This window comes from Petromyzon marinus, chromosome 27, assembly GCF_048934315.1.
Source record: "Petromyzon marinus isolate PM22_M1 ecotype Great Lakes invasive population chromosome 27, UKy_Petmar_22M1.pri1.0, whole genome shotgun sequence".
In the NCBI taxonomy this organism is placed as follows: Eukaryota; Metazoa; Chordata; class Hyperoartia; order Petromyzontiformes; family Petromyzontidae; genus Petromyzon; species Petromyzon marinus.
In genome coordinates this window covers 4,071,026-4,089,228 of record NC_133693.1, presented here as the reverse complement: position 1 = coordinate 4,089,228, position 18,203 = coordinate 4,071,026, and the positions used below count along the sequence as shown (strand labels likewise).

Sequence of the window (18,203 nt, the reverse complement as noted above, 5' to 3'; positions counted from 1 at the left end):
TTCTTAGTTTTTTCGGTAAAGTCACGTTGAAGAGAAACAACAAAATAACAAAATATATATAAAACAATAAAAAATTCTCACGACGTTTCGACCATAACTCAAACGGTCATCATCAGGTGTGTCGGTTTGCATAAATTTATTTTATATAATAAATTTTATATAATAAATAAATTTATGCAAACCGACACACCTGATGATGACCGTTTGAGTTATGGTCGAAACGTCGTGAGAATTTTTTATTGTTTTATATATATTTTGTTGTTTCTCTTCAACGTGACTTTACCGAAAAAACTAAGAATATATATATCACTAGATTTAAAAAAAAATAACGAAATTAATGACTCGATGAATTCATAACTTTGGTGAATAAATGGATAAAATTAATGAATGAAACTGCCCGTGACCCCGGGGTTGTTTGACTATCGCCGACCACTTTGAAGCCGAATCCTGACCGGGTCTCCCAACACCAAACAACATTTCTCACCCCCAGCGAGACGAAACGAGGTGAGGCTCTCACTTGTTGTTGTTGTTCATCGTCATCATCATCTTCTTCTTCTCGTGGTCTCACTTGAGCGATCGTTCACCTCTCTCGTCTACAGCCCCGCCGCTCGTCGCTGGGACCCCCGTAGCCCGTAGCCCGTTCGTCTCCACCGGTCTCGCCTGGATTTTTAGCCGTGGCCTTGACGGCTAGGCCCCGGCGCAGCGGCCGCGCCCGGCACCTCCGGAAATCGCCAAATAAACCGCTACCAAAAGACGCGTCTGATATTTTGCTCGAAATGCTACTCAAGTTTAAGTAAAATGTTGAGGGCACGTTAATTGGGGGGGGGGGAGTGATCGTCATTCGTAATGAGCAGACACAACTGGGTTAACTTTAACCGAGATACATCGGATCGAGTGTTTGGAAGGGCTGGGCAACGGCGTTCCAACATCATCATCGGCCCAAGGGCAACAAACAGCGTTTTGTAATCCGTAATACGGGTTTTTTTTAATGTTAGATCGCGTAAATATATAAATGTGTCGTTAAACCCGCCACCACCCGACACAGCCAACTAGTAAAGGTTTGTCACGTAAACAGAACGTGGCCAATTCGTTACTAGTTACAGCGCACCGGTTGTGTTGTCGAGCAAATCCACAACATTTACAGTCTTGATTGAGCGCGACGTTCCGCCGGTAATTACAACCGGCATCATCAGGCGAGGGCCAGATTTGTGGAGGAGTCCTCCAGCGTTTGTAAATTCCACGGCGAGCAAATGCACGGCGACCGCTTTGAATCCACCGCTGGATGAGTGTCGTCTTGTGTTCATTTTGCCGCAGTGCGTGTCGGTGAATTGCCGGTAGCATAGACGTTACAGTTCAGCAATCGTATTGCTGTATTGACGCCGTGCTGCTACAGACAGCAGCAGCAGCAACAGCAGCCTTCAACGCATGTGTTATGCATCGTGGTCGTCCATCCTGCTTCCGAGGTCTGAAGAGATTGGGCGCATTCCGTGTTGATTTAGCCATGGCCTGGCTGTGTGTGTGTGTAAACAGATTTCATTTTGCATTTCGCTTCCATTGAAGATTTGCATTAGAAAAGATCCAGGTACCACCGTGATTAAGTATGGTCACGATGTTGTAAGAGGCCTTCGTCTAGCAGTGGATTCACCAGGGGCTGTATTTATGCTCTTTTAAATGTACAGTGCAGTAAATCATGTGGTTACGTAGTGAAATATTCAGAACTAGCCTCTTGCCCGTCCAAGGACGGGTGCATTGCAGTAAATCTGAAACTTGCAAGCGAAAAAATCTAGATTTGAGATTGCAAGCGAAAATCAGACCGCGACGTGATATATTCATTGCATCAATTCGTGCGCAATTTGTAAGGCCGCGGTGACACAGACTTATTTCATTTTTAACGTTATAATCCCTTACTCTGGTTCTTTCGGTAAAGTCACGTAGGTATAAAATAACATAAATCGCGACGTTTCGGGCGCAACACAAGCGTCCGTCATCAGGTGGGAAAGATGACGGACCGCTTGTGTTGTGCGCCCGAAACGTCGTGATTTATGTTATATTATACCTACGTGACTTTACCGAAAGAACCAAAGAATTTGTAGTGAGGGTTGTAAGTTGACGCCGAGGAGAGGGGAGGAGGCGCCTCGCCCCATGTGGAGTGACGTCAGACGCTAATTATTATGAATGGTGGGGGGGGGGTCCATTTCGAGGACGTCACCTTATGATTATTAATGAGGGGGGCTGTTCGATGTGGAGTGACGTTACCTGCTCATGATTATTAATGAGGGGTGGAGGGGTGTCCATTTTGAGGATGTCAATTGCTCATTAATATTAGGGGGGCTGGACGATGTGACGTCACGAGCGTTAGCGACAGACATTACTGGGTGATTGTAGGTATTCATTTCGGGGGTCACACTCAGCCTTTCTTGATTACAATAAGTACCATTCATCATAGGCATTATCTTGAAAGTCCATATTTTGTTGTTACGGTATATTCTCTAATCAATGTGTTTCTCTATCTGCCAGGCGGTTTCGTAAGCAAGCAATTTGAAAGTCTGCGTCTTCACGGTTTATATGTATTTTGCATGTATTTGCTCACATGGGTCAGCGGACATCTCTCCGTGATGCCCCACGCCGAGATGAAGGTTACCGACTCGGAGGGTCCCTCTGTGACCCCTCACGCGGAGTTCGTTCACTGCCTGGGGGCCCCTACGCACGTCCTCAAGTACGGACGGACACACATGCGGGGCCCAGGATACGATGGGCAGGGACCCCCCCAGATCCTCTTCATGCTCATTCCAGGTCAGATTCAGGATGGGCAATGTGTTTCTGGTTGTCACCGCGTGTTGTTCGACAAGATGTCCGACGTTTTGCTCGACATGCCGGATGCTTTGTCAGGAACTGAAATTCACAGGGGTCGTATGAAATGAAGCGGCGAGTTGTATTTGGCCCCGCGGGTCGTAGGTGTCCCGCCCCAGTCATGAACAGTTGAGTTTGGTAGGAAAATTTGAGATAGCCCCATACGCGTACGAGGGTCTTTGAGCTCTGGCTCCATGCCTCCCGAGTTCTTGATCGAACAATGCAGCCGATTGGTGAAATATGCGTGCATTTTAAGTTCTTCATGATTAAATTAGACACAAACTTCACAAACCAAAATAATCTGCATTCTTTCTACAAATAGCATCTCTGCCTCTTCTAAAAGTAACCTCCCAAAATCTTGATGCTTTGAATCTGTTTTATGGTAATATTTTATTATTTCTGTACATTAACTCTTGATATGCTTTGATGCATTCACTTGTATTTTTTCCTCTCTTGTTATGTTTTAGATTTGTATATTAGTCCAGAATTGCACTGCATTAGTTGTCACTTGGTCACCTAGGCCACTCTCAAAACTTTCAGTGGGTTCTAACCTGGTAAAATAAAGTCTTTCATCATAATGATCATCATATGATAAAAATTTTCTGGTTAGAAAAGGGTATGCGTAATGTTATGAAGGGATCAACAATGTTTGTGTTCACGGATGCACGTGTGTACATGGATCGGATTGTGCACATGGATGGCTTTGTGTACATTGATGGGTTTGTGTGCTCCAGGAAACCCAGGTGTTATGGATTACTACAGAACCTTCATGGCAGGACTCTACCAGGCGTTTAAAGGCCAATACTCGGTATGGGGTATTAGTCACGCAGGGCACTGCGTTCCTCCTCCTGGTGAGCACTCGAATTCTCATGAAATTACTTCTCAGTTGCATACTTGAAGCTGCCCAAGATACTAAAGATGTAACCCAAATAAACAATTGGCTCCTTATTCTTGGTTCTTTCGGTAAAGTCACGTAGAAGGGAAACAATAAAATAATAAAAATATAAAAAATAAAATTCTCACGACGTTTCGACTGCAACACAAGCAATCATCATCGCTGCAACCCTCAAAAACGCTAAGATGCCAGCTAGCAACCTCAGCAAAGATGAGCGTTTTGAATTATATAAATTAAAAAAGAGGGATGACATTGTCATCCTCTCAGCCGACAAGGGCAATGTCACTGTCATGGATAAAATAGAATATAACAATAAAATTCAAGAATTACTCAATGATGGCAGCTATACAAAAATAAAAAGACATCCCACCAACAGCCTCGTCATACAAACCAACAAAATCATTTCTGATTCAACCGCATTAATTGATCAAACCAAACAGTTCTCGTTGAAACCTGCTGCTGCCAGGCCACCAAGATTATACGGCTTACCAAAAATACATGAAGTAGATACACCCCTTCGTCCCATCGTCTCTACTATCAACTCCCCCACCTACAAACTGGCTCGTTTTTTGTCTTAAATCCTGCGGCCTTTCACTGGAAAAACCACCTCTGCGGTACAAAATTCTACTCACCTGGTATCGACAATCACGGGTATTTCCGTCCCCAGAAGACCTGCTTGTCAGTTTTGATGTAGTTTCCTTATTCACCAAAGTTCCTGTACCTGACACCATCGCAATCATTGAAGACTTGGTTCATTAAGGACTGCATACTGATGTACCCTCCTGGTGAGACACTGCTTAACCAATACATATTTGACTTGTAATGGAACTTTCTACAAACTGAGGGCACCCCAATGGGATCCCCCCTATCTCCGGTTGTAGCCAAGATTTTCATGGAGAAATCTGAGACTGACGCCATCCAGACTGCCACTCTGTGCCCAACCTTATGGAAGAGGTACGTGGATGACACTTTTGTCATCTGGCCACATGGCTGGCCTGCTCTAGACCAATTCCTCGACAACACATCAATTCCATACACCCAGTCAGATTTACCATGGAAGTCAAAAAAGATGGCAAGCTACCTTTTTTGGATGTCCTGATAAAAAAGAGACTTGATGGTTCAATGAGCCACTCTGCCTACAGGAAAGCTACCCATACAGATGCTTACCTGAAACCGGATTCCCACCACCATCCATCCCAAAAGAATTCCCTCATCAAGACTCTGCACCATAGAGCCCAATGCCTATCCGACCAGGAACACATAGCTAGTGAACTCAAGCACATACACCAAGCTCTTAAGGCTAATGGTTACTCCGACTACACAATCCGCAAAGCTATCCAACCATGAAGAAGCACCCTCTTGAGGAGCCTTTCAAAACCATCACTTTACCCTACATTACGGGGATCACAAAAAAGATCTCCAAAATCTTGAATAAACACAAGATCCAGGTCCAATTCAACACATTACCTAAAATCTGTGATCTGGTTCCGTCTGTAAAATATGTGATTCCGGACATAAGAGTACCCTGGCGTCTACAAACTAAGTTGCCTCTGTGATAGTTACATTGGAGAAACCAAACGACATGTCTCGGATCGCATTCGTGAACACAAAGCAGACCTAAAACACGGTAGGACCAACACCTCGGCCATGGCAGATCACTGTTATAATTCATTAGGCTCACATGACATTGACTTCTCAAAGACAGAGGTTCTTTGCAAGCCATCTGGCTACCATGAGAGATTCGTTCATGAGGCTATCCACATTTACTAACACAGAAAATTTCAAGCGAGAAGATGGATTCTGGCTTAGCAATCATTGGAAGGATTTTATAAACCACTTCGGGTCTTAATTGATTGTTCACGCTTACGGTGGCTTTCAGACCGCATCCATTATTTTCGTCTCCCCCCTCCTCTTTTCCGAACATAGATGGACTTGTCCATCTGAATAACTGCCAAATCGCTCTCCGTGGTGCTAATGTAAAAAAAAACTGCCACTTTTTTCAAATTTTCTTGCTGTGGTTTTCACACCTGATGATGATTGCTTGTGTTGCAGTCGAAACGTCGTGATAATTTTATTGTTTTACATTTTTATTATTTATTGTTTCCCTTCTACATGACTTTACCGAAAGAACCAAGAATATGAATCCCTGCAGTCACGAAAGCTTTAAATCAACATTTATTTGGCTCCTTACTTATCGGTATGTACTTAGGATCTATGTCCTTAGCTGCTTAAAACAAGTTTGAAGCTTTAGTCATGAGAAATTATGTTTTAAAGTTAAAACAAAGTCCATTATAGCATCATTATGGCACTGGATAATTCCTCCTAGACCGCTTCACCAATTTCAAGTCATGATGTGTCATTTGAACATTTCATATGCCTGTTTTTTATGTCAAGTTCACAATTTATATATATGTATTGTTTAACCTGATAGTTGTGTGTTTACAGCTGGTCACATGGTTCTCCCTTTTGGAACTGTTGTAAAAAGTGGCCTTTTTATACAAATGTGATGTTGGTTGTTACATTTCCCCCTATGTGCTCATGCACCAAACTACTCATGATCACCGTTTCAGACCTGGAAGCTCATCAAAATGCGGATGAGCACCCGGACGTGTTTGGCTTGGATGGGCAAGTGGAGCACAAGAGGGCCTTCCTGCGAGAGCATGTGGGGCCCGCAGTGAGGCTGGTTCTCATCGGCCACTCCATCGGCTGCCACATCATCCTGGAGATTTTGAAAAGGGACCCACAGCTCAAGGCATGCTGTTATAAGAAATGTCTTAGCGAGAATACAGGGTGATCTGTTTATAAGACAACCCACCGATGAATAATAACCTCCACACCTACTTTATTCTCAAACGTTGATCAAATGCTGTGGAAGCGTTGGCTCCATATCTTGGAGGAGTTAAGATATTTAATAAGTGTATTGATATTGGTAGATGTAGACCCTTTGGAAAAAAATTCTTCGTCTCACTTATTTGGCTGGGGTTTATTTAAATGGGTTATGCTGTATGTACACAAAACATTAACTGCCTATGGCTGAGTCATCCTGAATTTACCAAATCCCATTGCAGCTCACATGCTACAACCTTCCAGAACTTCCTGCATCAATCTTTCACCTCTGAGAATGTGCCCAATATACATACAGTAAAACCTTGGATTGCGAGTAACTTGGTCTGCGAGTGTTTTGCAAGACGAGCAAAAATTTTAAGTAATTATTAATTTGATAAACGAGCAAGGTCTTGCAATACGAGTAGTACGTACAGTGAGGGAAAAAAAGTAGTTGATCCCCTGCTGATTTTGTACATTTGCCCACTGACAAAGAAATGATCAGTCTATAATTTTAATGGTAGGTTTATTTGAACAGTGAGAGACAGAATAACAACAAAATCCAGAAATACACATGTCAAAAAATTTATAAATTGATTTGCATTTTAATGAGGGAAATAAGTATTTGACCCCTCTGCAAAACATGACTTAGTACTTGGTGGCAAAACCCTTGTTGGCAATCACAGAGGTCAGACGTTTCTTGTAGTTGGCCACCAGGTTTGCACACATCTCAGGAGGGATTTTGTCCCACTCCTCTTTGCAAATCTTCTCCAAGTCATTAAGGTTTCGAGGCTGACGTTTGGCAACTCGAACTTTCAGCTCCCTCCACAGATTTTCTATGGGATTAAAGTCTGGAGACTGGCTAGGCCACTCCAGGACCTTAATGTGCTTCTTCTTGAGCCACTCCTTTGTTGCCTTGGCCGTGTGTTTTGGGTCATTGTCATGCTGGAATACCCATCCACGACCCATTTTCAATGCCCTGGCTAAGTGAAGGAGGTTCTCACCCAAGATTTGACGTTACATGGCCCCATCCATCGTCCCTTTGATGTGGTGAAGTTGTCCTGTCCCCTTAGCAGAAAAACACCCCCAAAGCATGTTTCCACCTCCATGTTTGACGGTGGGGATGGTGTTCTTGGTCATAGGCAGCATTCCTCCTCCTCCAAACACGGCGAGTTGAGTTGATGCCAAAGAGCTCCATTTTGGTCTCATCTGACCACAACACTTTTACTCAGTTGTCCCCTGAATCATTCAGATGTTCATTGGCAAACTTCAGACGGGCATGTATATGTGCTTTCTTGAGCAGGGGGACCTTGCGGGCGCTGCAGGATTTCAGTCCTTCACGGCGTAGTGTGTTACCAATTGTTTTCTTGGTGACTATGGTCCCAGCTGCCTTTAGATCATTGACAAGATCCTCCTGTGTAGTTCTGGGCTGATTCCTCACCGTTCTCATGATCATTGCAACTCCACGAGGTGAGATCTTGCATGGATCCCCAGGCCGAGGGAGATTGACAGTTCTTTTGTGTTTCTTCCATTTGCGAATAATCGCACCAACTGTTGTCACCTTCTCACCAAGCTGCTTGGCAATGGTTTTGTAGCACATTCCAGCCTTGTGAAGGTCTACAATCTTGTCCCTGACATTCTTGGAGAGCTCTTTGGTCTTGGCCATGGTGGAGAGTTTGGAATCTGATTGATTGATTGCTTCTGTGGACAGGTGTCTTTTATACAGGTAACAAGCTGAGATTAGGAGTACTCCCTTTAAGTGTGCTCCTAATCTCAGCTCGTTACCTGTATAAAAGACACCTGGGAGCCAGAAATCTTTCTGATTGAGAGGGGGTCAAATACTTATTTCCCTCATTAAAATGCAAATCAATTTATACAATTTTGACGTGTTTTTCTGGATTTTTTTGTTGTTATTCTGTCTCTCACTGTTCAAATAAACATACCATTAAAATTATAGACTGATCATTTCTTTGTCAGTGGGCAAACGTACAAAATTAGCAGGGGATCAAATACTTTTTTCCCTAACTGTATACGCTTTGTCTACCGAGCGTCACGTGATCACAACTGATATACGAGTGCTTTGGATTACAAACACGTTTCCGGAACGAATTATGCTCGCAATCCAAGGTTTTACTGTATATTATTTGTTCCCTCCGAATTCTTTTGCAGGTGATAAAATCTGTGCTGCTCTTCCCAACGATTGAGAGGATGGCCGAGTCTCCCAGTGGTCGAGTGATGACCCCGATCCTTTGCCGACTGCGGTACCTCGCGTACCCCCCTATCCTCTGCCTCTCCTTCCTGCTCCCACTGCGAGCAAAGACCCTCCTGGCTAGTGTGGCCCTCTGGGCCAGTGGCCTCGGCCCCAAAACGGACCCCAACGCCGTCTCTGCATCCCTGAACCTGTTCAGCGTTCACTGCGCGGGTGGGAGCTTTGTTATAGTTTTAACGTGGCTTGTGTCGAAACATGTTTGTAAGAGTACGAATGTACAATGGTTTTACAGATAACCTTTTTTATAAATACAAACCCTCATGCATACATAATGTATTTATTACATGATAGTAGATTATTATAAGTAAAGTTTGTGGTATTTTAACATTTGTACATTTCCTATTTTCAGCAAACAGCATGTACATGGCCAGCCAGGAGATGTACCAGGTTACAGAAAGGGACAATGTTACCATTCAGGAGCATCTTGACAAGGTAACTCTACAACATAGGGAAATCACATCACGTGGGTAAGACAATTACAATGCAATGTGTATGTATCTAGTGTGTAAATGTGACTGCACCTCAATGTATGTATGTTTAACTTCTTTCATAGCCAACTGTGCTAAGTCAAGATGCGAAACGGTTGGCATATTCAATTCTATCGAGAGGCATTTGGTCATAGGCCGAGGTAAAAAGGAAGATTTTGGAGTTGAAATTTAACAAGGTCACAGGGCGTCAATAGCATAGATGGCTGAGTGAAGGGATTCCCAGACAATGGGGGCAACAGAGGAGAATGAACGACCTCCCACTGAATGAATGTTGCTTGAGGGCTTTGACCGAAAGCCTTGGTTGTTGGAGTGGAGAGTGCATGCTTGGGAGTCACGCAAGTAGAGGCAGGCAGGAGCGAGTCCACTGAGTATCTTAAAAATAATGAAATGCCATCCCACTTCACATTAGCGTTTAATCTGCACCTACTTTTAATACACTTCAAGGCCCCATATCATTAACTTGGCTTTCAAATGACACCGAGCTTGGCTCTGTGCCTCAGTCACTGTCATTTGTCTGCGAAATATTGTGCGCGCTACAAATTGCATTACTATTAATCCACGGCTGGATGACGGCTTCCCCATGCCAATATCGGTCATAGGGGTTGTGATCATACTGCACTACGTTGTTCAACGCAAGTTTAAGTGGGGTCCTCAGGTTCGGTTCAGTTATATCTTGACACTGATGTTAGCTATGGCCAGAACTGTTTGCTGGGATCATAGCACACTGCGCCACCGCGCCACCGCTCCTCCCAACACGATTCAACTTTGCAAATGTGGTGCTGTTAAAACATTAAAAACTTTACAATGTGTGGCGTGTTACCGTCAACAGCTTATATTTTACTACGGAATGTCAGACCACTGGTGTCCTGTGGAATACTACCACGACATGAAGCGGGACTTCCCAGCGGGCGATGTTCGGCTTTGCGAGAAGGGCATCCGGCACGCATTTGTGCTGGACTCCAGCCTGGAGGTGGCCCAGTTCGTGCACTCCTGGATCAAGGAGGTCCTCGTGTGAGCCCACGTTTACACAGAGGCGGGGGAAGCCTGGGGGAGGTGGCAGATGCCTTGCTAAAGCAATTCTAATACTTTTTTTCTGGAGATGAGAAACTCATCAGATGGAAAGATGGCAATGTCACTCCTAAAACAAGCTTGTTGCAAGCATGCTGGAAATCAAAAGTTCCTTTAGATTGACATGCTATGAGTTTCCACTGTCAAAGTGCACAGAAGTAGCATGGTAACGCATTCCACCATTTATGCACGTTAATGTCCATATGTACAAGGCGTTGCCGGAATGTCAATGCTATGATATATGGTGCCATATAATACCCATGAGATGTTGTCCGTTTTGCTAAATATGATTATTAGTTAATTTTTCTTGTGACAATATTTATAAAATGTTAAAAGTTGAAATGATCATTTGCTCATGAGAATTGAGGCAGTGTCCATCTCCAGTTTACAGCTTGAGCCAGTGGTGGAAATTACGCATTCCTATGGCATGGGTAAATGACCAATGTGGATCTTCTCTTGTGGTACTCAGAACATACCAGGTGGTTCAGCCATCTGGTATGACAAACAACTTGGAGTTGTAAATAATTAGCTATGAAATCAACGATTTCTTAAATGTTTCCTGAAGTAATTGATAGCATGGCATAATTTTTGCACTTAATTTGTGCACTGACAGTGTGTGAATTATAGATTGTAAAGTCGCAATAATTGGAAGATTTGTTGCAGGCATATCATGTGAACTGCTCGAAGATCTTTCGAGTAATCTTTATTCGTAATGGACATACACCAAAGCACAAAAACCGTAAGATAAAAGTGAAAAGTTTTTACCAAGCTATGGGAAAATTATATCTGGATAATTGTCGCATCATGAATATTAATATTGTACCATGGAAAATTACATTGTGGCTACCCTCCTAAGTACTTGCATACCTGCTGTTTGTAATTAACAAAAGCACTTTTCAACTGAAATGTTCCAATATTTATACCATATTGTTCAATGCAAATATTTCGTATTTTAAAAATGTTTTCATTACTATGAATGTCTTAAGATTTTAATTAAAATGATTGTCGCAACTTTGCTTTGATCTCATTTGTATTTTGCAGTATGATACTTCAAACGAATAAGCTGTGCGTTATATTCTTAGTTTTTTCGGTAAAGTCACGTTGAAGAGAAACAACAAAATAACAACGTGACTTTACCGAAAAAACTAAGAATATGAAATACTGCAGTCACGAAAGCTTTAAATCAAAATTTAAGCTGTGCGTTGTTTAAATGTACAAATTACCAGAGCTGTCTCATGTATTTTCCTTAAGAATTGTTCCCAAAGAAGCTCCCAATACACGGGAGAAAATCATCGGATACCTCGTGTCAAACAATACATGGTACAAACCGAAAAAGACAGCCGTACAACGCAACTGCAAAAGCCTACTGGGTGCCAACGAACAATGTTAAAATTGTATTAAGAACCATTCAGTGATATTTACATATTATGAAACAAGTCCATAGGACCCAGCATATATCATCGCCCCCATTTCAGGCAAAGTATCAAAATGTTTTACAACCATCTTATTAAATAAATGGACAGCTGGCCTGTGGTAGGACTCAAGACCTGGTATTTCATTTCAATTAGCAAGTAAAATGCTGAGTTTTGAGCACTATGTTCAGGAATGCATCCAAAGCGATCACTTGCAGGCTTGTGAAATAATGTCACGTGCTGGGAAAGCTGGCAAAATTAGTCACCAGATGCCCTCAGTGTGGCCACAGGGCCACCATGGGCTACACCGTACAGCCTCCCGAACCACCTCTTCTCAAACTGGCCAATGGAATTAGGAGTGTCGTCGTGACTACGAGCCTCGTCGGTCCCCTGTGATTCGTCTCCCGTCGTCCCCAATGTCACCAGGTCTTCCCCCAACACCTTAATCAGGACAACCAAGCGAAAGGAAAGTTTAGTTTCACTCGCCTACCAACAAAAACTTAACAATATTATCGTTCAATTGCATGCTCTTACATCTTGCCGTTTGGCATATCTGACGTTTCACTCAATATGTTTAATCAGCAAACAACCCGAGCACCTCAAATTTCTTGATGAAGCTCCCAGCACAGAGTAAAAAAATCGGACATCATGCTGAACCAACATGCGGTACAACCTAAAAACACATTGGAAAGCTATAAAACACTACCTTACATCTTGTATGACATCAGATATTCGGCAATAAGTAACCTCAAAGCGAATGTATTTAAGCTGCAATTTGTGACGTCTTACCTCTGCCATGCACATCAGAGTCGTTTCCCCAACGCCGCTCTTCTCCAAGTCTGAAGTGATGTTAGCTTGAGCCTCTAAGTTCCTGTCCAGGATGAAAGCCGACTGGGATGCACTGGAGAGCTGCAGAAGCAACCTGTTTCATTGGATTGGGAGTGACATTTGACGGCACAATATTGCGATGCTGTTGTTGTTGGCCAAGAATTAACCATCATAAGCCATGATATGTCCACTGCTGAATGAAAGACTCCCCAAGTCATTGTCATGTCTCAAGGTCCTGGGATCTAACAACCTTACACCTGAAAATGTGCAAATGTAATAGCTCCATCTTGCCGGTACACGTCCTTACCCAGGGCCGACTTACTTTTCTAAAGTCAATATTATGTCTCTACCTTGGGTGTGTTCTCTAATCCACGTGTTTCTCTTTCCGTGTATTCCAAGAACGCATCTCTCCACACATACGGCATCTGATTATAACATACCATTCGGCTATTATTAGTAAGCACTATGCAAAAATACACCACTATTGGCGAGCATTCAAAGCTTGTGAATCGGCATTCACAATGCAATGCCTCTCCTTACCTTGCTCTCACGCGACACGCACAAGCATAAAGCCTCCATCTTTCTGGTTCATCTGTCACCGCTGGCGATCCGCTCATCAATTCCATCGATTCAGCATCTCCTGCTGACGCTGCCGCAGCTTTTGTACATACGTCTGTTGCACATTTGTTGTTTTCGCTCATTCGCTTCGCAGCTTCGTCCCCAACATTAGGCAGAGCACAGGTGCTGGCATCGTGGGAATCGCTATGAATGCAACTTTGAAATCCGCATGCAGTTGAGGGGTCACTGTTGTCACTCGGCCTGTGGGTGTCACAGTTGTGCGAGCTTCCACTGCCACAGCTGCTGCCTCCGTTGCTGTGGCCGTCACTGTCGCTGTGCGACTGCTCCCCGTTGCATTGTACGCTGCTCCGGGCACATCGCGACAGCTCCTGGTAAATCGCCGCCAGCCGTCGCCAGTGCCAGGCGTCCAGCGGGCGCAGGCTCGTGAGTCGCGTCAGGGCCGACAGCTCGCCCTGCAGGTGGCCGGCCTGCCGCTGGATGGCCGCCACCAGTGTGTGCACCACACAGTCGTGGTCCATGTTCGTCGCGATGGTGCCCTGTTGCACGGCCACGGGTAAATCGTATCCTATCATTCCATGCCAGTGTTCCTCACCAATTTTCAGAGGGGGGTACTTTCACTGATAAGACATCAGTGTGAGGGCAGCCAGATTTGAAATTATTGGGGTTTGACAACATGATGGGGTGTTTTCACATTTGTGTATTGTCGGGGGCCAGACGTCAGGGGGGGCACTAAAGGCCACCAGGGGCCGCCAGTGGCCTGCGGGCCTTGCAATGAAGAACTGTGGTACACGTGGTGTTCGTGTGCTTCTTATAGTGCAATGCTATCTTAAAGGTGCAGTTTCAGTTATCGTCTACAGTAGTTAACGAGAAGGGGCGACGTGGCTACACCTAATTAGGTAACTGGCAAGACTGTAATTGATCAAATTTGGACTGTGACACTGGCGTACATTGCCATCTTTTTCAAATAACACCACGAGGTCTATAATGTACACTGTGAAGCAGGTGGTACATATGTTGTGGTATTAACAAGGGCAGCCGTTGGGCTCAAACAGCTTCACTGTACAACAAGCGGCAATCATTGTCGCTCTGCCATGCCATCACCCCTCTTGTGTGGGACGAGCAGAGAACGCATGAATGCTTAATTTGTGACACGCGTTGAGCTTCGTAGAGAGCCACAGGTTGCACTTCTTCCAGAGTTTATTGCTAAAAAGCAGCACACCTGCAAGCCGAGTACCTCCAGGTATCTCCTTGTCTTGACTCCTAGTAAGTAAGTTATGTCTTTCTTCATGTATCCTTAATGTGTGTTATATTACTGCTACGTATAATGCCGAATTGCTAATTTCGGATTACACACGGGAGCAATCACCATTCCCTCCTGGCAGACTAACTGCCCGTTGGCAGTTCAGGGACACAGGAACAGCAGCTAACTGGGGGTGCGCCCTTGCAAAAATGTGTACCGAGACACCCTGGCATATGTGGCATTCTATTAAACAACAAATATTCATAATTTCTAAATACATTTGTCAGAAGAAGGCTTTGTGGACAAATGTGTTTTTTTTCTGGCAGCATTTGTTTAAGCTGGCCAACACTGGACTGGCTTCGACGTTCCGAGTCTGTGCAGCGTGGCGTGCGTGATCGCGTACCAGGGTGTGTGCCGTCTGCAGGGCCTCATCTGTGCGGCCCACGTGAGAGAGGCAGCGACTCCGCGCCTCCAGCGCATCTCGCCGCACCGCCGTGTTACTGAGCGGCACCAGCGACAGACAGGCATCATACCAGCCCAGGGCGGCCTGCGTCACGACACCAACACACACCATCACCAACACACACCATACACCACCACATACTATTACCACCACCACCACCACATACTATTACCACCACCACCACCACATACTATTACCACCACCACCACATACTATTACCACCACATACTATTACCACCACATACCACCACCACATACTATTACCACCACTCACCACCACCACATACTATTACCACCACACACCACCACCACATACTACTACCACCACATACTACTACGACCACACACCACCACCAAATACTATTACCATCACACACCACATACTATTACCACCACACACCACCACCAAATGCTATTACCACCACACACCACATACTATTACCACCACACACCACCACCACATACTATTACCACCACACACCACCACCACATACTATTACCACCACCACCACATACTATTACCATCACACACCACCACCACATACCATTACCACCACACACCACCACATACCATTACCACCACACACCACCACCACATACTATTACCACCACACACCACCACCACATACTATTACCACCACACACCACCACCACATACTATTACCACCACACACCACCACCACATACTATTACCACCACACACCACCACCACATACTACTACCACCACATACTATTACCACCACACACCACCACCAAATACTATTACCACCACACACCACCACCACATACTATTACCACCACACACCACCACCACCACATACTATTACCACCACCACATACTATTACCACCACCACATACTATTACCACCACCACATACTATTACCACCACACACCACCACCACCACCACATACCATTACCACCACACACCACCACCACATACTATTACCACCACACACCACCACCACATACTATTACCACCACACACCACCACCACCACATATACTATTACCATCACACACCACCACCACCACATACTATTACCATCACACACCACCACCACATACTATTACCACCACATACTACTACCACCACACACCACCACCAAATGCTATTACCACCACACACCACATACTATTACCACCACACACCACCACCACATACTATTACCACCACACACCACCACCACATACTATTACCACCACCACATACTATTACCATCACACACCACCACCACATACCATTACCACCACACACCACCACATACTATTACCACCACATACTATTACCACCACATACTATTACCACCACACACCACCACCACATACTACTACCACCACATACTATTACCACCACACACCACCACCAAATACTATTACCACCACACACCACCACTACATACTATTACCACCACACACCACCACCACATACTATTACCACCACACACTATTACCACCACACACCACCACCACCACATACTATTACCACCACCACATACTATTACCACCACCACATACTATTACCACCACACACCACCACCACCACATACCATTACCACCACACACCACCACCACATACTATTACCACCACACACCACCACATACTATTACCACCACACACCACCACCACCACATACTATTACCATCACACACCACCACCACCACATACTATTACCATCACACACCACCACCACATACTATTACCACCACATACTACTACCACCACATACTATTACCACCACACACCACCACCAAATACTATTACCACCACACACCACCACTACATACTATTACCACCACACACCACCACCACATACTATTACCACCACACACCACCACCACATACTACTACCACCACATACTATTACCACCACACACCACCACTACATACTATTACCAGGACACACCACATACTATTACCACCACATACTATTACCACCACACACCACCACATACTATTACCACCACACACCACCACCACATACTATTACCACCACACACCACCACCACCACATACTACTACCATCACATACCACCACCACATACTATTGACGCTGGCTCAACCCTTGCATGTTAACTGGGACGACATATACCACCACCACCACGTAGCCACATTTTGGCGCACCACCTCTAACACCATCATCATCCACACAATCGCCACCGCCATCCACTCGGCAAACCTGACAATACCTCAAACAGAGACGCTCATTGCGTCAAGAGGCTGAAAGTGCATTAACCATGGGCAGCGATGGGAACACGGGGAGCGGGAGTGGCGAGACGAGGATGGAATGAGCACGAACACTGGGCGCAGGAATTGGGGGTGGTGGTGGTATGAGGGCAGTTGAAAGAAGAGAGGGCCCGGAGGAGCAGGGGTGGAAAGGGTGAACAGTGAAGCAGCAGAAACAGATGGGACTGGGAGAACAGGAGGGAAGGATGGGTAGAAGCAGCGGGGACAGGGGAAGAGCCATGGCTCGCGGAGGGAAAGGGGAATCAGGAGCAGAGACGGCAGCAGCAGCGGCAACCCACCGCGTAGTCCCGAGCCCGGTAGGCCGCGTCGCCGCGGAACTTGTGCAGGGTGAGGCGCTCAGAGTCATCGCGACACCGCGCGTCCACGTCCCGCGACTCGAACCACTGCAGCGGACGGACAACGCGTGCGGTCATGGGCAGCAGAGGGAGCAAGCAGGGCCCCGGTGTCCTCTGTGCTGCTGTTCCACTGGACACGGTCCCCTCTAGCTACGAGACAAGGCCGGCCGCTAGGCCGGCCGCTGCGAGCGTCAGACCTTTGCGTTGCGTCTGGCCCCGTCAGCTCGCCCTCACCTGGGCCTCGCACAGCTTGGCGCTGTAGCCCGAAACGTCGGGCCCGTTCCTCCTGCGTGGCCTCTCCGCCGCGAACAGCGACTCGGAGAAGGCGAACTCCTCCATCAGACGAACCGCTTCCGTCTCCTCCACGTGCGCGCTCGGCCACTCTGGATCTGCTAGCCACGCCTGGCTCCATTTGACCCACCCCCTACCCCCCACTTACCCCCCACCCCCTACCCCCCACCCCCTACCACCTACCCCCCAACCCCCCACCCCCTACCCCCCACCCCCTACCCCCCAACCCCCCACCACCTACCCCCTACCCCCCCTACCCCCTACACCCCCTACCCCCAACCCCTCTTGCTAGGCTGATGAGTCGAGTGCGGAAACGCGGATCGCGGAGCACGTGCTGCCAATTCTTATTTTTTCTATTACTTCGTTGTGGCTGCCGATGTAACATGCAAGAACAACGACTAGAATCTCACATTCA

General features: G+C 45.8%; 2 protein-coding genes across 2 annotated transcripts; one reads left to right on the top strand and one right to left on the bottom strand.

Annotated features, from left to right (window-relative positions):
* Window positions 1-331: 331 nt before the first annotated feature.
* Window positions 332-11,404, top strand: LDAH (lipid droplet associated hydrolase). Its single transcript, XM_032961452.2, has 7 exons — window positions 332-504; window positions 2,600-2,793; window positions 3,585-3,701; window positions 6,316-6,497; window positions 8,738-8,990; window positions 9,187-9,269; window positions 10,155-11,404. Exons 2-7 carry the CDS (start codon window positions 2,616-2,618, stop codon window positions 10,338-10,340), a joined length of 999 nt encoding a protein of 332 aa, XP_032817343.1. The 5' UTR covers window positions 332-504; window positions 2,600-2,615; the 3' UTR covers window positions 10,341-11,404.
* C27H8orf76 (chromosome 27 C8orf76 homolog) lies at window positions 11,062-17,915 on the bottom strand. Its single transcript, XM_032961431.2, has 6 exons — window positions 17,732-17,915; window positions 17,441-17,545; window positions 14,856-14,999; window positions 13,174-13,748; window positions 12,595-12,727; window positions 11,062-12,246 (listed from the first exon to the last, which is right to left on the bottom strand). Exons 1-6 carry the CDS (start codon window positions 17,834-17,836, stop codon window positions 12,064-12,066), a joined length of 1,245 nt encoding a protein of 414 aa, XP_032817322.2. The 5' UTR covers window positions 17,837-17,915; the 3' UTR covers window positions 11,062-12,063.
* Between the last annotated feature and the right edge of the window lie 288 nt (window positions 17,916-18,203).